The 17975-nt window shown below is 44.2% G+C and overlaps 1 protein-coding gene across 1 annotated transcript in view; it reads right to left on the bottom strand.

Annotated features, from left to right (window-relative positions):
- Window positions 1–17975, bottom strand: part of LOC135900599 (cell adhesion molecule Dscam1-like) — a 196335-nt gene that overhangs the window by 83117 nt on the left and 95243 nt on the right. Inside the window, exon 4 of the mRNA XM_065430027.2 lies at window positions 2627–2788. Within this exon, the coding sequence (XP_065286099.2) occupies window positions 2627–2788 (162 nt within the window). The remainder of the gene's footprint in view (window positions 1–2626; window positions 2789–17975) is intronic.

The raw sequence follows: 17975 nt of genomic DNA, 5'->3' as shown, positions 1-17975 counted from the left end.
TAAGGGATGCTTTTAATTTCTGTAAGCTTACAAATGTACTCAAGAAACATTGAGTACATCAAATTGGCACATCAATTTGACCCATTTGAAATTTCAGAGTTACCTTTCACATATAAGTTGTTTTACCGAATAAGTGGTTTTTGTCAAGTTCTCGCGCGAACATTCGGATGTAACGAGAACTGCGTCATCGCTTGATGTGTCGGCACCTGGCCTGCCTAGGTCTGCCCATTTCAGGCCGAGCGGGTGGCCGTATCTAACCCGTTTTCCCCATTCATGGAAAGTGAACGGTGTTGTATACCTTCGCCATGTTTCATCTCACCTCGTCAGTAAAGTTGGGTTACTATCTTGGTGATCTTTTTGGGATTATTTGTCGATATCAAGGGACGAAAGCATAGTCTATGGTAACACAGGGGTAACTGGCAAGTCGCTGCAACGGTACGATGATGATGAAATGGTGGTAATGATGACGATTATGTTTGTTGACATCTCCTTTGAAACGTGGCTGAGACAAGTAGTGCCTTAGCCTGCTTGATAAATTCAGGTTTTACAGCATACATCGCTATTTAACCTTTTTGCCTATGTGATCTCGATCTTAACTTTCGTATTAAAAACCTTTATCACTACACTTTACCATTACCTACACTTCCAACGACTCCAGTTCTACCAATATTCTCGCGTCTTTTCTTCCTACAATAGTCTGATCGTCTCTTCTTAGAGCGACTGTTGGCCTGTTAATCCTTCTATCTTCTCTGACTACAAACGCTTCTGGAAGGTGGCACTCCCTGCGGGTCTCGCTGAATGAATATTTTGGCATGCCATTACGCTGCTCTGAGTCATTTTCATTTTCTTTTCGTTTTTTTTTCATTTTTGCAGCCCACAGATGCCTCATCCGGTGGCGCATAGTTGCTCCGATATGTGTTTGTCCTCACGGTGCCAGCTCAGGCTTCAAAGAGCAAGGCACTCCACTTTGCGTTATCATACAGATTTCACTCCTAATCTTTTTCTTGCCGTTTTTGTAAACTTTTACGGTATTATGTTTTCCATCGTTTGCATCGAATTTACCATCTCTGTTCGTCTCATATTTTTTTATTTACAGCTCGTGATTGTCTATCTACAATTTCAATTACTCAAAACAAAACAAGACAAAACACTTCGCGAGGTGACAGTTGGTGCGAAAATTTAATTTCAGAGAAATTTTTATCGTTTGAACCGTGTCGACTACAGACGACATGCTCTTGCCATTGCCTTGGATTGGCGTTGCTCCACGCAGCATACGCCAGAGTAAATGCTCGTCTTGCTCGTGCATGAATGCATGACAGCGTTAAATCGGTTTTACAAATATTTATTAAGTCGTGAAAGCATTACATGCATGAGCTCCTCGTGGATAAACTTCACTTCTTGCTTCGATGACGAGTGTGACAACCCTGCGTTCTTCCGTCAGGAGCGAAGGCGGTACTGACAGCAAAGAATTGAACAGAGCGCTCTAGATTGCACCACCAGAGGAAGCATATGGCTGACAATCCAGCAGGGCCTTACAAACTAGCAAGGAACGCTCGGACCGGCCTAGTGGTCAGAACTATGCAAATTGGCGACAACGCGCTAATATGCATTTGAATTCCGCGTACTTCGAAACCCATTTGTGACTAGTTTCACTGTTTCTATGTCACTCGCCATGCCACTCGCAGTAGCTATGTCACTCGCAGTATCCTACTTTGGTCCAGCAATCAAATAGTCCCCGATTTTTTTTAAGATAGTCTCAGTTTCTCTTGCACCAGAAAACCAAACCTATCATTTTGCAGACGTGAGTAGCGTGGACTTGTTCATCAACCAGCACATTTGAGCCAATGGACTCGGGCAAAAGAAGCAAGGTAACCTATTTCAGTCCCACGCACCGTGTACCGGTGCTTCTGAGTTGTTGAGTTCCATGCACAGTGTGGACGGATTTGCGAAAAATAATGCTCATAAGCAAGTTCGCTTGAACAAGGGGCTTCAACGTCTAATGTATTTTATTCACACACACAAAAAAGAGTGCGTAATCCGGATGTCGCAATGGTTTCGCCACTCAAGAGAGATGTTGGCGAGACGTCCTCAAATTTTTTTCAAGCGCATAGCTGTTCATTTAAATCTGCATAGGTTGCAGTACCTAACGAACCACGCAGAGGCACCTATACGCACACGCTTACATATGCTAAAGAGAAAAAGAGAGATAGAAAACACAACGTTCCGTTAGTGCCCTAAACTATAGGCTTCATTGCACAGCTATGTCCAAGCTGGTAAAGCACTTTCGCTTTCCGCACTGCTGAACCAGTTCATTATAGAGATCACGCTGATTTACTACCTTTCTCTTTCTTCGTATTTTGTAATTTCTGAAGTCTTCCCTCTGGCCGTACCTACGGAGTTTCATGTATTTTTGTGATAATGAATGAGGAGGTACTGTTTGTTTCCTTGGAAAGCTGTACTTGTTATTCAGAAGAAAAATAATTGATAAGGAAACATTGAAGCATAGCCACAAGACAGAAATCGCTTGCCACTTTTGTCCAGACAACTGCAATATAACCGCTAAATTGTCTTAGTACATTTTCGAACTACATTTTTCGAGTGATACGCTAGAAATATCGGTACTTGCCATCGTTTCCGAGCGTCCCAATTGTGACGCCATCGTCGAGCACCCACGATGTCACCGAGATGTAGTCTCTGACTGCGGGGGGCACGTGACAGCGGAGCAGTGCTGAGTTGCCGCGAACCACGTACACGTCGTACACGCTGGCCACAAACTTCTCCAGCACCACTGTTGCGTCGAAAAGCGGGAACGGGGTCATGGGGACAGGAAGGGGAAAAAAGAAAAAGGTACATAACGCAATCATCCGCATACAGTCTGATATTTGAAACACATCCTTCACTTCAGGTAGCATATGTGGGTTTATTGACCAGTTGCCTTCTTCAGGTAGCATATGTGGGTTTATTGACCAGTTGCCTTCACCCTAAAAGATCACGTTCTCGTGACGCCTGCGGCACAAAAGACGTTCCACGTCCGCCGCCAAGGTCTGTGAGTGGTGGCACTGGCTAACACTCCCAGGATTCTACTAGGACAGCACAAATAATTTCCCCTATGTTGTCCTTGGTGTCAGTGTTTGTTGGCTTCTTATGATAGGCCTTCACTTAAGTCATTGATAAATATGAGGAACAGCAACGGCCCAAGGACCCACCTTTGAGGCACACCTGACAAACATTAACCGTTCTTGACGTCGCACCGTTCAGAACCACTTTTTGCTGCCGTTTATACAAATAATCTTTAATCCTACCGTAAAGTGAATCGGGGAGGCCAAGAAATGATTGTTTGTGCAAAAGTAAGTCATGCGGGACTACATTAAACGCCTTTCGAAAATCAATAAATATAGCATCAATCTCTGTACTATTGTTAAAGCCGAGTGCAACGTCATGTATGAATTCAGTAAGTTGATTGGTACAGGATAATCCCATGCGAAATCCATGCTGGGTCGGGATGAAAAAATTATGGTAATGAAGATGCTTAATAAGACCAGAGTAAATAACATGTTCTAGTGTTTTACAACAAACAGATGTCAAAGACACCGGTCTGTAATTACTTGCCAAATCACGACGACCACTTTTAAATATAGGAGTTACATTGGCCATTTTCCAGTCATTAGGTAATTTTCTAGAATTTATTGACTTGGTAAATAATTCAACCAAGGTTTATAGGAACACAAATGCTGAGCACAAAAGACGCAGCCCGTATGTTCAATATATCCAGTTTTGCCAAACTTGAGGAAATTCCGTATTGATAATGCCAAAAACAATATCACCATAAGTCATCCGTCCCTCTACAATTGAGCACTATAGTATGAACCATTCCAACTAATGTGGACTGTTTTTTTTAGTTATATAAGTTGAAGTGCGTTTAAACGTGCGAACAGTTTAGCTCATATTCTGATAACCTGTGTATATTTTAGGATGGGCATTCGCATGCAATGAGTATGTGAAATGCCTTTATATTGATTGCATCCTTGTACCAATTTGTGTGGCGCCCGCCATTCTGTTTATTACTCTCATGTTTATTTCCCCCGACTGCGTGTTCAGTCGAATGTTGAGAGAAGCCTTGACGCTTTGCATATGTATTGTGTTGCATGGAGTTGTATGCGAACGTCCATCCAATTCAAGTGCGGGTTATAGTAACGTGCGCTCCAATGGCACATTCCACTGGTCTCTACCGCGCCCCGGATCCAATTGCAACCACGCGGAGCCCAGACCAATCGGAGGCCGCAAACGCAAACACGTCCAAGCTTATGCTGTTGAAAGCAAAGACGGCGGACAGTCGAGGCATGCTCAGGCATAAAGACAGCCGTGGTAGATTCCGCGCCAAGGGTAGAAGTAGTAGGAGCCACATGACTAGAATGCTGTCGGATATCGGTCGTGCTCTCGGGACGAAGTAGACAGCGACTCCGAGCGTTCTGTGTCGGAGTGCGGCGCTTCGAACGAACCTGGCGAATGTGCCTCGAGCAACTCCATTTTGACCAGCTCAGTGTAGAGGCGCGCAGCCAGAGTGTTCTGGAGAGTTTTGAAACGACCAGTTCGATGTCCTGAAACTTTGTTATTTGATAAATTAACAGACGTAAAGGAGGTACATTTTATATAAAACAGTATAAAATGCAATGAAATGGGGGTAGCAGTAGGATAGTTTGTGCCCCACGGACTTCATATGTGTTTCTAACCGTAATTTCACTGTACGTCGCATAAAACAAGCAAATGCATGGCGAAAAATTAAGGCAAAGCAACCCAAAGTAAATTGCAGCCTGTAGTGTTTCCTCACGTTCAATTAGATGAAACAAGTTAATAATAAAATATTAAGAATAAAGCAGACAAGATATAAAAATCATACACCTTTAAGGACAACAAGATCAGCCTCGTCGTTTGTGCACAAGATGCAGTGAAGCACTTCGAAACAATTAGGAATTCAAGACTTTAAGAATTCAACCTTTACTATTCTGATAAAAATCTCTTTCTGTGTCCCGGCAAGTAGTCTTGTACAAAACAAGCTAACTTCAAATGATTGCGACGTTGGTCAAGTCTCTTTATCTTCGTGGTTAGTTTGCGGAACCAACGCGAGAAACGTAAACTTAGTGAACCAACGACGCAACAGAAATGCAGCAGTAACACCTATAGCTGTGTTTATGGTTTATAGCGTGCACTTATAACCATATTTGACAATTGACGTGGGGTCACTAGTGTCAGCTGTAGCGTGGAGCTCGCAGGATATAGCCTGCAGTGTGACGCAGAGTAGTAATACGAACCACATAATCGTTTCGACCCCAGCTGTAATCTTCATGTGCCACCTTTTCTTGACAAGCGTGACCAAACGTACCTTCATATAAGACGCAGGAGCGAGAAAGAGAGAGATAGAGAGAGAGAGAGGTATTTATTTTAATACAAAAGCTGAGAGGTTGGCCTGAATCAATCTTCTGACCTGCTACTCGCCGTTGGGAGAAGGGGAAGGGGTGTAGAAAGAAAGGATAGAGAAGAAGTTGATTATGGAGGGCGAATATGGTGGTGAGAGTCCTGCACGCTCCGAGACTCTTCGAAGTCTCTTGTCCAATCCACTCTCATACAAAAATTTGTTGAGAGCCTTCAGACTGTCAGGCTTTATTTACCACGTAAGTGCATTGGATGCATAAGTAGTGGATGTTGGTAGTATAAAACCTGCATAACGGCGGCTTCACTAGTCCCACCTTTCCACGAAACTAGGCTACGTAAAAAGCATATGTATAAATAAATAGGAAACTCGAAACACGAAACGGTTAAAAAGAAACAGAAAACACTTGCCACGCAAAAAAGAAAAGAAGTAAGCATTCACAATGAATTTTTGCTAATGTGTTCTTAGATGTATGGCCTAGGCTTTCCGCCTGTTTGTTTATATCTGTTGAGTGCTGTGTGAAGGCAGGTAGTTAGTCTTTGAAAGCTGTAATTTTCACGGGACCATGGCACTGCCCAGTGCATTTGCTTGAACGTAGCTTCCACGAGACACAACATCAAACGTTAATTGGTCCAGCCCGCCATCGTGTATCACCTGCGCTGCTGACGTGGACTTACGCCACCTAATTTGCCTTTGCACACGCTTTACAACTTTAAGCGCTGTCGTCAGAAACACGCTAAACATGTGACAACGCACGCCCCATGAGCTAAGGGACCTTCTCAGGTCATATCACTGTTCTGGCTCTGAAGAAGGGCCACCTATGACGGTTGTTACCCTCCTACGGAATACAAGCCTCCGTAGGATTTTGTAAAAGTTTTGTGCTATATAGTTTACTTTGTGGGCGTGTATGTCCTATTGTGTGCGGCCTAACTATTTTTTTGCTTACTTTACTTAGCGAGTATATATATATATATATATATATATATATATATATATATATATATTGCTTAGGCAGCCTTGTTTATAAGCACTGCGTGTTGACCGACAAAATAGTGCGCGTAACCGCATAACTCTCTGGGATAATCAAGCCATATATCACTGCATAGTTGGCCACATGGGCATACATAAAACACAGAGAACGTACTACTAAAGTAGCTCATATTGCATGACTTCACTGATTTCTTTTTTATATATCAGCGGAACCGTTCTTAAAAACTGCATGCGCCATCGAATACTGCCGCTTACGTAGCACGGAATTTCGGTCAACAATGTAGTGCCAGTGAGCGCACCGGTTTTCGGCATTTTCAAACAATAAATCACCACACGAGACCTGTAAGTGAAATTAATGCGGGAAATGTTTGCAGCTATGCATCTCACATAGCGAGCAGCTGCAGGAATCGCTTAACTATACTTCCACCTCATTAACAGTTTGCGATGGCCTGGTACCGTGTATGGACAGAAGGTCAGAGTTAGGACGAAAATCAGAAAAGATTGGTGCTAAGTGTAATGCAGACAGTTAACGCCTGCTAAAGCATCCTTTGGCAAACAGGCGATGAAGATGCGATGAACGAGGCAGAAATACTGCTTCTGTTATTTTATTAGTAATGACCGGACTTTCGCTTTAAGTAAAGAAGTTGCAGACGGAGTATTTCATAGGTTCTCTTTTGTGAATTTCTCCGCTTGTAAGGTCGAAAAATAGTTCCATCGCTGCTGCTGCAACAGATGAAGGAGATTCCACGCGCGTCTCAAGAGTTGCTGATGATGCAGAACAGTGACTGTTCGGAATGCTATAATACAGGCGGTTTGACGTGTTGGTAGAATTTCGGGAACAAACGGGAACGTATTGAAGGTATTAGAAACTTATAACTTAGACAAGGTTGATGTTTATCTTGCGTTTCTTAACATCCCTTCGAATGCACGTATAGATGTTTGCTACTCTTGCAATCCCACAGTATGCATAGTTTCATAAATATGTACGTCACTTTAATTCCGGCTGCAGAGTTCTACTTTAGTCTTTAGATTTGTCCTGTTGCAGTGTTCTACTTTGGTCTTTAGATTTGTCCTGTTGCTCTCCTTTCCTTTTTCCTTTTTCATCCCCTCCTTCCTATCTTCCATTTCTGTGTTGCTGTCGCCTCCCTTCAGAAGAGTAGGCAGGCGTTGTGCCCTTTCCGGTGGCAGTTGCCAGCCTGCTCCTCGCTTTCCCTTTCCTGTTACCTGTGTATATGTGTATATGTGTGCAAAACAAATAATAATAATAATAATACTTTCACGTTCCTTGCGTGTGTGTGTGTCTGTGTGTGTGTGTGTGTGTGTGTGTGTGTGTGTGTGTGTGTGTGTGTGTGTGTGTGTGTGTGTGTGTGTGTGTGTGTGTGTGTGTGTGTGTGTGTGTGTGTGTGTGTGTGTGTGTGTGTGTGTGTGTGTGTGTGTGTGTGTGTGTGTGTGTGTGTGTGTGTGTGTGTGTGTGTGTGTGTGTGTGTGTGTGTGTGTGTGTGTGTGTGTGTGTGTGTGTGTGTGTGTGTGTGTGTGTGTGTGTGTGTGTGTGTGTGTGTGTGTGTGTGTGTGTGTGTGTGTGTGTGTGTGTGTGTGTGTGTGTGTGTGTGTGTGTGTGTGTGTGTGTGTGTGTGTGTGTGTGTGTGTGTGTGTGTGTGTGTGTGTGTGTGTGTGTGTGTGTGTGTGTGTGTGTGTGTGTGTGTGTGTGTGTGTGTGTGTGTGTGTGTGTGTGTGTGTGTGTGTGTGTGTGTGTGTGTGTGTGTGTGTGTGTGTGTGTGTGTGTGTGTGTGTGTGTGTGTGTGTGTGTGTGTGTGTGTGTGTGTGTGTGTGTGTGTGTGTGTGTGTGTGTGTGTGTGTGTGTGTGTGTGTGTGTGTGTGTGTGTGTGTGTGTGTGTGTGTGTGTGTGTGTGTGTGTGTGTGTGTGTGTGTGTGTGTGTGTGTGTGTGTGTGTGTGTGTGTGTGTGTGTGTGTGTGTGTGTGTGTGTGTGTGTGTGTGTGTGTGTGTGTGTGTGTGTGTGTGTGTGTGTGTGTGTGTGTGTGTGTGTGTGTGTGTGTGTGTGTGTGTGTGTGTGTGTGTGTGTGTGTGTGTGTGTGTGTGTGTGTGTGTGTGTGTGTGTGTGTGTGTGTGTGTGTGTGTGTGTGTGTGTGTGTGTGTGTGTGTGTGTGTGTGTGTGTGTGTGTGTGTGTGTGTGTGTGTGTGTGTGTGTGTGTGTGTGTGTGTGTGTGTGTGTGTGTGTGTGTGTGTGTGTGTGTGTGTGTGTGTGTGTGTGTGTGTGTGTGTGTGTGTGTGTGTGTGTGTGTGTGTGTGTGTGTGTGTGTGTGTGTGTGTGTGTGTGTGTGTGTGTGTGTGTGTGTGTGTGTGTGTGTGTGTGTGTGTGTGTGTGTGTGTGTTGACAATGTGATGTGTGGCGTGTCGGCGCTGCTGTTTGTCGATTCAAAACTTACTCTAGGTTTCTTTACTGTTTCTCTTTTTTTCTTGTAAAAGCTGCAATGAACTTGCGTTCATGGGCTGTGGCCATGTCACAACTGGCGAAGGATTCGTAGGGAATTCTTCCTTAAGTGCTTTTCGTGTGCTGCAATGCTTTCTTATCACAAAAGTGCAAGCTGGCGTCTCTCCGCAACCCAGCACTCGATGGTGCTGCTCGGTGTGTAGTCCTAGCTCCCCCTTATTCTCTTTTTTTTGTCACTCTCTCCTATTTCCTAACGCCAATTTTTAGAAGGCACTAAAGGCTCTTTCGTGCTTTCTGAGAACGTCTGGCTTGTGCGAACACCTTTGACTCTGTAGTGCTGTTCGTCCACGTCTCTACTTCCATCTCTCTCTTTCTCTCCCTTTTTTATTCACTTTCTCCCTTCCCCCAGCGCAGGGCAGCGAACCGGTCTCTTGAATGGGTAATATCCCGGCCTTCCTTTTATCTCTCTCCCTCTTTCTTGTGTAGTGAATGCAAAATAATTTAGAGGGGCAACGCCCCTACTTTAGCCTGTAATCTGGCATTTATTTCGGTAAACATAGTGGCGCTGCTGGATTCATTGCGCCTATCGCCAGGTATACAAATGTCTAGAAGCTTACACCACGCTTGCTGTACCATCAGCACTTCTCTCTGCTCCAGTCTATTCTCTTCATTGGCCAATTCAGCTGACCCAGGCGCATGCACGTTTACCGCATTCGGATACGAGCCGCGAACACAAAGCAGCACAGCCTCCCATCCCCCTACCCCTCCATCCTAGTGACGCCAGTGATCAGAGCACAAGACTATGTGCCACTCATACAAGGCAAGCGTCTGCGAACCGCTGCAAAATACATTGTCTGTATACTCAAAGAAATCTTCAAGTATTCCCACTCACGAGAAATTACTCACAGGATGCGTTTGCTTTCTTTTATAATGCATGTAATATTTTACGGCAATAGCGTTTATGGCCCCGTGTCGCAGAAAATCTGGTGTGAGTGTCGGTGCCGGTGTGCGAGGAGTTGTCCAAGAGCAAAAATTTCCGCATATATTTAGGTATATACCTATGCCACGCCTATGATATATGGCATATGCATATGACATATGACATAGGCCACGCCTTCTATATGCGGGTTATAGTGCCACACCATTCTATCACTAAAATTGCTCATAGCTTGTCTTACATATATGACAAAATAATTCCTCAGAATTTTGAGAATGACAACCTACAAACAAAATTCATGAAACAAAACACTGGCAGCGCATGCCTTTCATGTTAAATCTTCTCAACCTTAAATATAAGAAGTGCGGAACGATAACAGAAACCTGAAAATGAAGTAACCTTATCGGCGCGATTGTGCACTACCTCCCTGATCGGGCCACGCAAAGGGCTGCGTATCAACCAGAAAGCTCGCCTTCGCGCATAGCGTTCACCGCCAGGGTTTCGCGGTAAACGTTACGGTTACATAATCTACCATTGCCTGGAAGCGTGAGAATCAGTCAGGGATATTTGAATGCTACCGCGTTTCACTCTCAAAGACGAAGCTTAAGCGTCCTTTAAATTCTTAAGGAGTGTGGTGCAATGGAGCTGCTTAAGCAACATTTGAAGAAAAAAAAACGTAGTGCTAGAGTAGGAAGCCGCCTCTCATCTCTTCACCTCCGCCGAGTGTCAACTCAAGTGCGATAAATATTCCTGTGATCTTGCACGACAGGCATCGGCAACGTCTTCTTGCTTCGTTCGCTCTGTCGGTTACCTGGCCCCACACAAAGAAATTAAAAACACAGCATCGTTATCATAAATACATCCGCGCTGAAAATACCGGGACCGGTGCATGCCAAGCTTAAGAAAAACAAGATCTTGCGACTTCAGATTTGCTGCCATTAAATTCATCGTCTTGTATAGTGTCGAATTGATCCGTTAGAATACTTCCTATTGAAAATGAGGTTGCTATATCTTATATGCCTCCTATTTGTTATTTGCTACCGCGTGCGCAACCAAGCAAACGAACAGGGGAACATAACTGTTCTGCTTAATGAACTCGGTGCTTACTCAACACAGCCTATGTATTGTGACAAAAAAAGAAATGTGGAATAACTGAACAGTTCGCAATAGTGTTGCTTAGTAAAGCCAGACAAATCTTACTTAACCAGAACTGGTAAATTATTTAACAAATTGTTTATTTTGTAATGTCCGACAGCCTTTATAGACGAGACATCAAAGAGTAGCTATTGTGATCCTACAAAGGGCACGTAATTAATTTTTCTTTCTGGCGGCGCTGTGTCGTCTAGCTAAACTGTACCGTTCGAAATCGGTATCGCGCCTCAAGTTCCATATGCGACGAGGATGAAAGTGCTGGTGATAAGGTTCTTCGAGAAAACAGAACAGACAATGCAAAAAAAGCGAAAGACATCAGCAATGCCGAAAAGCTAACCATAAGTAGGGGAACATCTCATGGGTTTTATAAAGCATACATCACAAGAAAGGCCTATCCTATACGCATGGAATTTGGCTTGAAGCTGAGTATTGGGCTTGAATTGCGTAATGATTCTCTCCATTATCTCTCAATTTTTGCCGTCCTTCATACTGCTTCGCGTGAATGCACGCTTCGCTATATATAAGACGCGCTGAGATCACCCACTCAGCGGGACGGATGGTAAAAAATGCGTGGAATCGCACGAAATGAATCCTTACGTAGTAAACGCCTGTGTGTGTCCACACACATAACAGTCCCTTTTTTTTTGGTTGTCTTTTTATCACCATTTCATCGGTGTCGGCTCGTTTCAAAGTACACGCTATTCTACCCTTACACTATGCTGCAAATGCTGCAAATGCAAATAAATGCTGCATTATGTAACTTTTTCATCTCCCTTCCGTGGTTCCTGTGCTCTGCAGCGAACACAATTTCATTCATTCAGTCTTAATTTTGGCGGATAAATCTATCGTCTCCGTGCGACATTTATTTATAGTTATTCACTCAGTGCGGGAATTTGCGTCACGCACGCTTTGTCTAGGCGCTTTTTTTCCTCCCATAAAAATGTATTACGTATTCTAGGACACTCTTAACGCTCCTCCGTACGATGACAATCAGAGAAAATACCCAGATATCCACAAATAGAAGAGCGGTAGGAAATGTCAAAAATAAATGGCATAGTTATTCCTAAACGGTATAGCTTTCAGTGCATAGCTAATGTGCCGCAATGCGACATTTTTTTTTTCTCTGACGATCTATATGGGTTGCATATTGTATTTCACCCAAAGTTTCAACGTTCAGTTGGAGAGAACCGCATGGAAAACATCGATCGACTGTAAGTCGGTTCCATTTGTCTTTTTCTTTCGTTTGTTTCTTTTCCTTTTCGAACCATATTGCACCCATTGCAAGGGTCTAAAATGATGTCGCAAAACTGAGGAAACGAAGATCCTTTCGGCAAGACCATGTTCACACGTACCGTTACCAGAATCGCTTAGAGTAAAGCACCGTTAAAAAAGACTGCCTCCGCACGTCGTTTAAGACAGCTTCATCTGTGAACAGCAGAAATATGAAGCTTATAATGACGCACGTAGCTGTTGTCTGGCCATTTTCGAGGCGCTGCTTTTTAGAGTGAATGTAGTCTGTCACGTCCATGATGCTCCTTGAGTGCATTACGAGCAAATGGTACTGTTTCAATGGCCTTCGGCATTTCCTGGTTCTGTGTCGCCGTTTAGCGTTTGAACTTGCCGTACTATGTTGCCTATATCGGAGGTGACAGAACTTGTCGCCGCACGAAGGCTTCACAAATGAAACACGTTCCTCTTCCCATTGGGTTATCCTCCAGCCTTGACGCAATCCCAATAGATGCTTCGTCGCCAACGCCGGGTTAAAAATGAGAAAAAGTCAAACCACTGCCTCGTCGGTTACGGAATGCACTATACAGCGTACAGCAAGTCTACTCAAAATCCCTGCAGTTACATTAGAATTATATTTACTACCGCCGAAGGAAAGGCCGCGCTGAATTGCACTCTTTCTGGCGACACAGTAAACACTTGGCTAGCAGAGAAGCTGACACTCGCTTCTTCCTTTTTAGCAAAGAGAACTGCGCCTTGTCTCTCTTAGAAGTGTTGAACAACCTATGCTTCACCGAGCCATCTTGCACAAAAAAAAAGAACGCAATAATAAAAAAAAGAAAAAGAACAGACTCGTTGCTTTGTTTACCAGGCATCCACCACTTAGTGCTCCTCTTGCCACAGAAAGAGAAGAAAGGGGGTTAACCGAGGGGCCCGATTTTTCTTATTCATATCATAAGATGTCAAGAAACGCTGACACCAAGGAAAACGTAGGGGAAATTACTTGTTCTTAATAAATGAAATAAAGAAACGAAAAAAAATGGAAGTGAAAGTGGATGAAAAAACAACTCGCCGCAGGTGGGGAATGGAAGCCATTTAATACCGATACATTTGCTTAAATAGTCTCTAGAAATGTTCAGTCAATATTTTTAAATCTCACATAATTATCTTACAAAAATTTTGAACGCTATATGAGGCCGCCGCTTTCTCTTCGTCAGGACCAACGGACGTACTCACCTCAAAGGTTTCTTCTGATCGTAGCCGGTGTGCTAATTCGCTAACAGTCGCTGCCCGGGAGCCCTGAGTCATAAAACTTCCCTTGGAATCTTAGATATTGTCCTGCAGGGAATGGTCGATTCATCCCTAGGCACTAGCAAGCGATTGAAGGGAGAACTATGAATAAAAACAAAAAGGCCGTTATCCGTGAACTTTGCTAACCAAACGTTAACAAAATAGGCACGTGTAGAGGTTCAACGTAAGGGAAGAAAGAGCACGCCTCTTTAACCATTTATTCACGAACAATATAGGGAGCGTGGTAAAACAGACCAGATGAATAGATTTTATGTTCTGGTGGAAAAGAGTAATTGAGACTGAAGATATCGGATAGCTCCAAGAAGGAAGACAAGAGTTAAAAAAAAAAGTGTGTAGGGGAAGGGGAAGGGAAGGGGATGTAAGAAAAATGAATTTCAATAGGAGGAGAGACCTGCGAGTTTCATGGAGGGATCTATTATTTTCAGCTGGTACAGCCTGGACATGGTGGAAGACGAATAGGAGGAATAGATTTTCAGTAGGCCGTGCTTCCGAGAGCAGCCACGCGAGGCTAAACGTCAAATTTCCGTTGTTTTTCTTTTTTATGCTACTTCCGCTCTGTCTTCCTATAAGGGGCTGCCATGTATAAAGAGCGCGTTGACGGCTGTATCGGGTCCTTTCGGACTAAGAGAGAGGGTCCCTATAGAACGGCAAAAAGAACGCATTGAAGGCCCGACGTGGAAGAAACGATTCAGAAAAACTGCCGAACAAGTCTTCCCCTCTGCTTCTCAAATTGCCTTATTCGCAGTAAACGGAAATCTATAAGGCTCGATTCGATCAACGAGAGATGTAAAGATGTCATTACACAAAATAGCTGGAAAAATATTCAAGAAAGCAAACCCAGCTGAAAGCGAGTGATGTAAAATCATCCCCTAAATAGCGTAAATGTCCTTGAAACGATTTTTTTTCTCCATTCTCTCGTTGCTAACCACCGACAAGTTCGCCACGGGTCTTCGAGTTTTACTAGCGCGAGGAAAGTGAGCAGTGCTAAGAGTGAATTTCTGTAAAGGAGTCCGTTTATGATCTTTGAACCTTACGTTCAGAGATCATAAGTTAAGGCTAAACAACTTTTTTACTAGGTTGCGCTGTATATTTGTCTGATAAGATGTTGTTGTCTTAATAGATTAAGCGCATAAATAGGCGCCCTTTGACGAAGAAGTTAGTCTACTTTTCTATTTTCCCCACGCAATAATGTAATGCGCTCTATGGTACCGCAGTGTTATGACCTCAAACTACCATTCGCACAAGTACTGATGTATTTTGTATGACAACCATGCGCCGAGGGCCGAAAGGTATAGAGTGAGCGCAGCACGTAGCGTGGTTCAAGAACTCCGAAATAGAGTTCAATGTAAGACAAGCTGCTGCGTAGCTGATGTTTCCGCCACTTTTGCCTCTGTCCTCAGGGCCCAAAGCTGTTCAAAAAGAGTTAATTAGCACTTTAAAGTTCCGTGACGCTTGCGTCTTTTACGCGCGATATGAGCTGCGTGGCAACGCTTTGGTAACGCATTTGCCATTCTTGATATAAAGAAGCGGAAGAACGAAGGATTCTACCGCGATCTCTTCACTGCAACCTATTTGCCACACAACCCAAGAAACAGAAAGATGCACGCATTCTTGCGTTTTCTGTGGTTCAGAGATGGACAGTTCTTTCCCAAATATATAGAACGTTCACTCTGCTGCTTACGAAAAAGAAAATTTTGCACGTTCACAGGCGCTGCAGTACTCGTAGTACTGCAGTGCCTGCATTAGTGGCGGCCAGTTCAGGCTGTCTTTAAATATACAATATTAATTCACCGAAAATAGAGAAGGTATACAACCACACAAGGTATACCACGTAGGCATACATTTTAGAATAGATAATAAAGGGAAAAGAGTCCGACAATTGATGCTATAATTTAAGACTTGAAGCCCGTCATGCGAGAAGTGAATAAATGGTTTCAAACACGCAAGAAACTGACTCTGAGAACTCCTGAAGCGTAATACATTCTCGCTAGTTTTATCAGAAAGACCGAAAGGGAATTTCTAAATAGCTCGACTGTCACGCCCTCGCCGATGTCACTAGTGGTGCGAGCGTTATCCCATCATCGTCAGGTGAGCAAGAAGTGAGCGACTTCAAACCCTTATCTCGCTAACGAATCCTACCGAAATTTCTTAATTATCGTACAGTCCAGATATATAAAGAATTGCAAGCGCATTTTTCAAATACCCTATAGAGAAAGAGAAAGGAAAGACAGGGAGGTTAACCAGCGATTATCTCTGGTAGGCTACCCTGTACTGGGGAAGCGGCAAAGGGCTGTGATAGGTGAAAGAAAGAAAGATAATTATACTGCGAAGTAACGCAGGAAGCGAGGTCTAATGCGAAGCCTTAGTTCATTCAACATGACCTAATGGAGGCCACCTCTGATACACCTTTGGGACTAGATAGAATCCGCTTCCCGTTCTGCTGGAGTAGCTCAACTAAACGCTTACCCTTTCTGCGCAGAGCACTGCTTGGGACTTTTGAATCATTGCGTCCGATAAGCATTCGTGAGAGTCCTCGTTTTCATTTTACTCGATCCGTAAATTTCTTGCACACCCTGTGGTGCCATGGTGAAAATCAGTCACGTTTTTGTATGCATGACCCAGTGTGTGCCCTTCTTCAAGCTTTATCCTATACTGTCGCTGCTGTTTTTCTGGGAAAAAAGTGGCCGACGTGCTATAGGTGTATCCTAAAGTGTTTTCCACAGGGAGGCCGCGCCTTCTGTTGGAAACCGATAAGGAGAGGCGCGTTTGTAAGCAACGACGATGGCTGCTTTCAATCCCGCATACTGTAGCTCTTTCTCTAACACTCCCTTCCTGTTCGCCTTCTTTCGATGTATACAGTAACACTGGCAACGTGCTCTGGCGCTTTAAAGCGCATGTCAAAACGAAGATGGCCTCTGCGCTCAGGCGATCAAACGTCAGAACCTGTTCGACCTAAGCCTAAACTGGAGGTAGTACTGCGTCACCCAGTTTATACCGTTTCTACGTAGCGTTAGCAGCTTTGAAGGGGGTCGATCAGGGATATCACGCAGTATAACGCGGCGTCTCGAAGGGCGGCTGCCGCAAGCAAAAAACACGAGATACTTGTGCGCATGTCGCACCTGCCGAACGTCCCAATGGGCCAGTCGGCTGAGTATGCGTCGGAACGTATGATTGAACAGCCTGACTGCTCTTAGGTATACATGACGATTTTGTGTCTTCGATTGCCTGTCTGACAGCCTTTGAGCTTAGTGCAGTCTAGCCAAACGATGCATTTATTTTTCAGCAGCCAGTGACCTGCTTTGTACGTGTGTACGTATTTTATTTGTTTTGTTAACGAGAAAACAAACAATAAGGAAAACCATCCTGCGCATGTGGTATAGAGCTGTGCGCTGGGTTGCTCGAAGGCCGAGGTACGATTCCAGAATCAGTGACATTTCTTTTTTATTACAGAGGTTCGAAGTGTGATGAGAGAGGAAATGCCGACCTTCCATGAAGTGCCCGGAATAAGGCAAACAATTCTTCGCATTCAAACAGCGTGCTCCTTCTGTTACATATAAATGAGAGATAATGAAAGCATGAACCCAGGCACTTTGACGGCGAATATTAAGGTACCCGAGAGGACAGAGAAATAAAAGAAAGTCATATATTATCAAGAAAAAATGTGCAGTTGTGTTTCTCTCGCAACAGTGGAAAGGGGGTGCTATAGATAAGGAAGAGCTGAAAATGAATTAGATCTCCGCGCATGTAAAACTTCTCAATTTAGTCACTTGTCGACGGGAAAACAAGTATGTTTTACGAACTGAGCAGCATTGATCAAAACTGTTGTTCCGCACCGCTGCAACGCTTTTCTTCCTCAGAGCGCCATTGTGGTCTTAACGTTTCTGCCACCAGGTGCTACTCATAATCTCCGTGACATTCTCAGCGGCACATAGCTTGTACAGGCAACTGAAGTCACAAAGGAAAAGCTTCAGGCTAGGAGGCTACATTATAATATAGTTTACTATTTCGGTCCCTCGTTCTCCGTGCGCTCACGCACTTGTGCGGCTTATAATTGGTACTGATGGCAGCGCGGTTCCAGCACCGCTTCGCTTAACGAGATAAGCCGTATCTCCCGGGTCGATTTTTGCACTCGGGCAAGCAAACGAACTCATCCATCAGAGGGGAAAGATAAGTGGAACCATTCAATTGGCGAAAACTCTATGGAACAATGCGGTTTCTGGGTGCATTAGGGGGGATTTCGCTGGCTGGCGATTTTGCAGCGATTACTCAGCCTTGGAAGAGGTCTAATGGCTCCAGGGAGCCGGCAAATAAATCAGTTGAGAATTTCGTCGTCTGCTTCCTCCACGACGAACAATACCGGTCACGCAGGCGGGCAATCGCCACGGTACGGCAATTTGCACCAGCGAAGCGGAATACCCTCGGCCAGCTGGCTGGACGTGCCGGAATGAGAAATGGCTGTTTGCCGTGCGAGAAGGCTTAG

This window comes from Dermacentor albipictus, chromosome 3 (genome assembly GCF_038994185.2).
Source record: "Dermacentor albipictus isolate Rhodes 1998 colony chromosome 3, USDA_Dalb.pri_finalv2, whole genome shotgun sequence".
Taxonomy (NCBI): Eukaryota; Metazoa; Arthropoda; class Arachnida; order Ixodida; family Ixodidae; genus Dermacentor; species Dermacentor albipictus.
The sequence above is the reverse complement of the archived record's forward strand: the minus strand, read 5'-3'. Positions and strand labels throughout refer to the sequence as shown.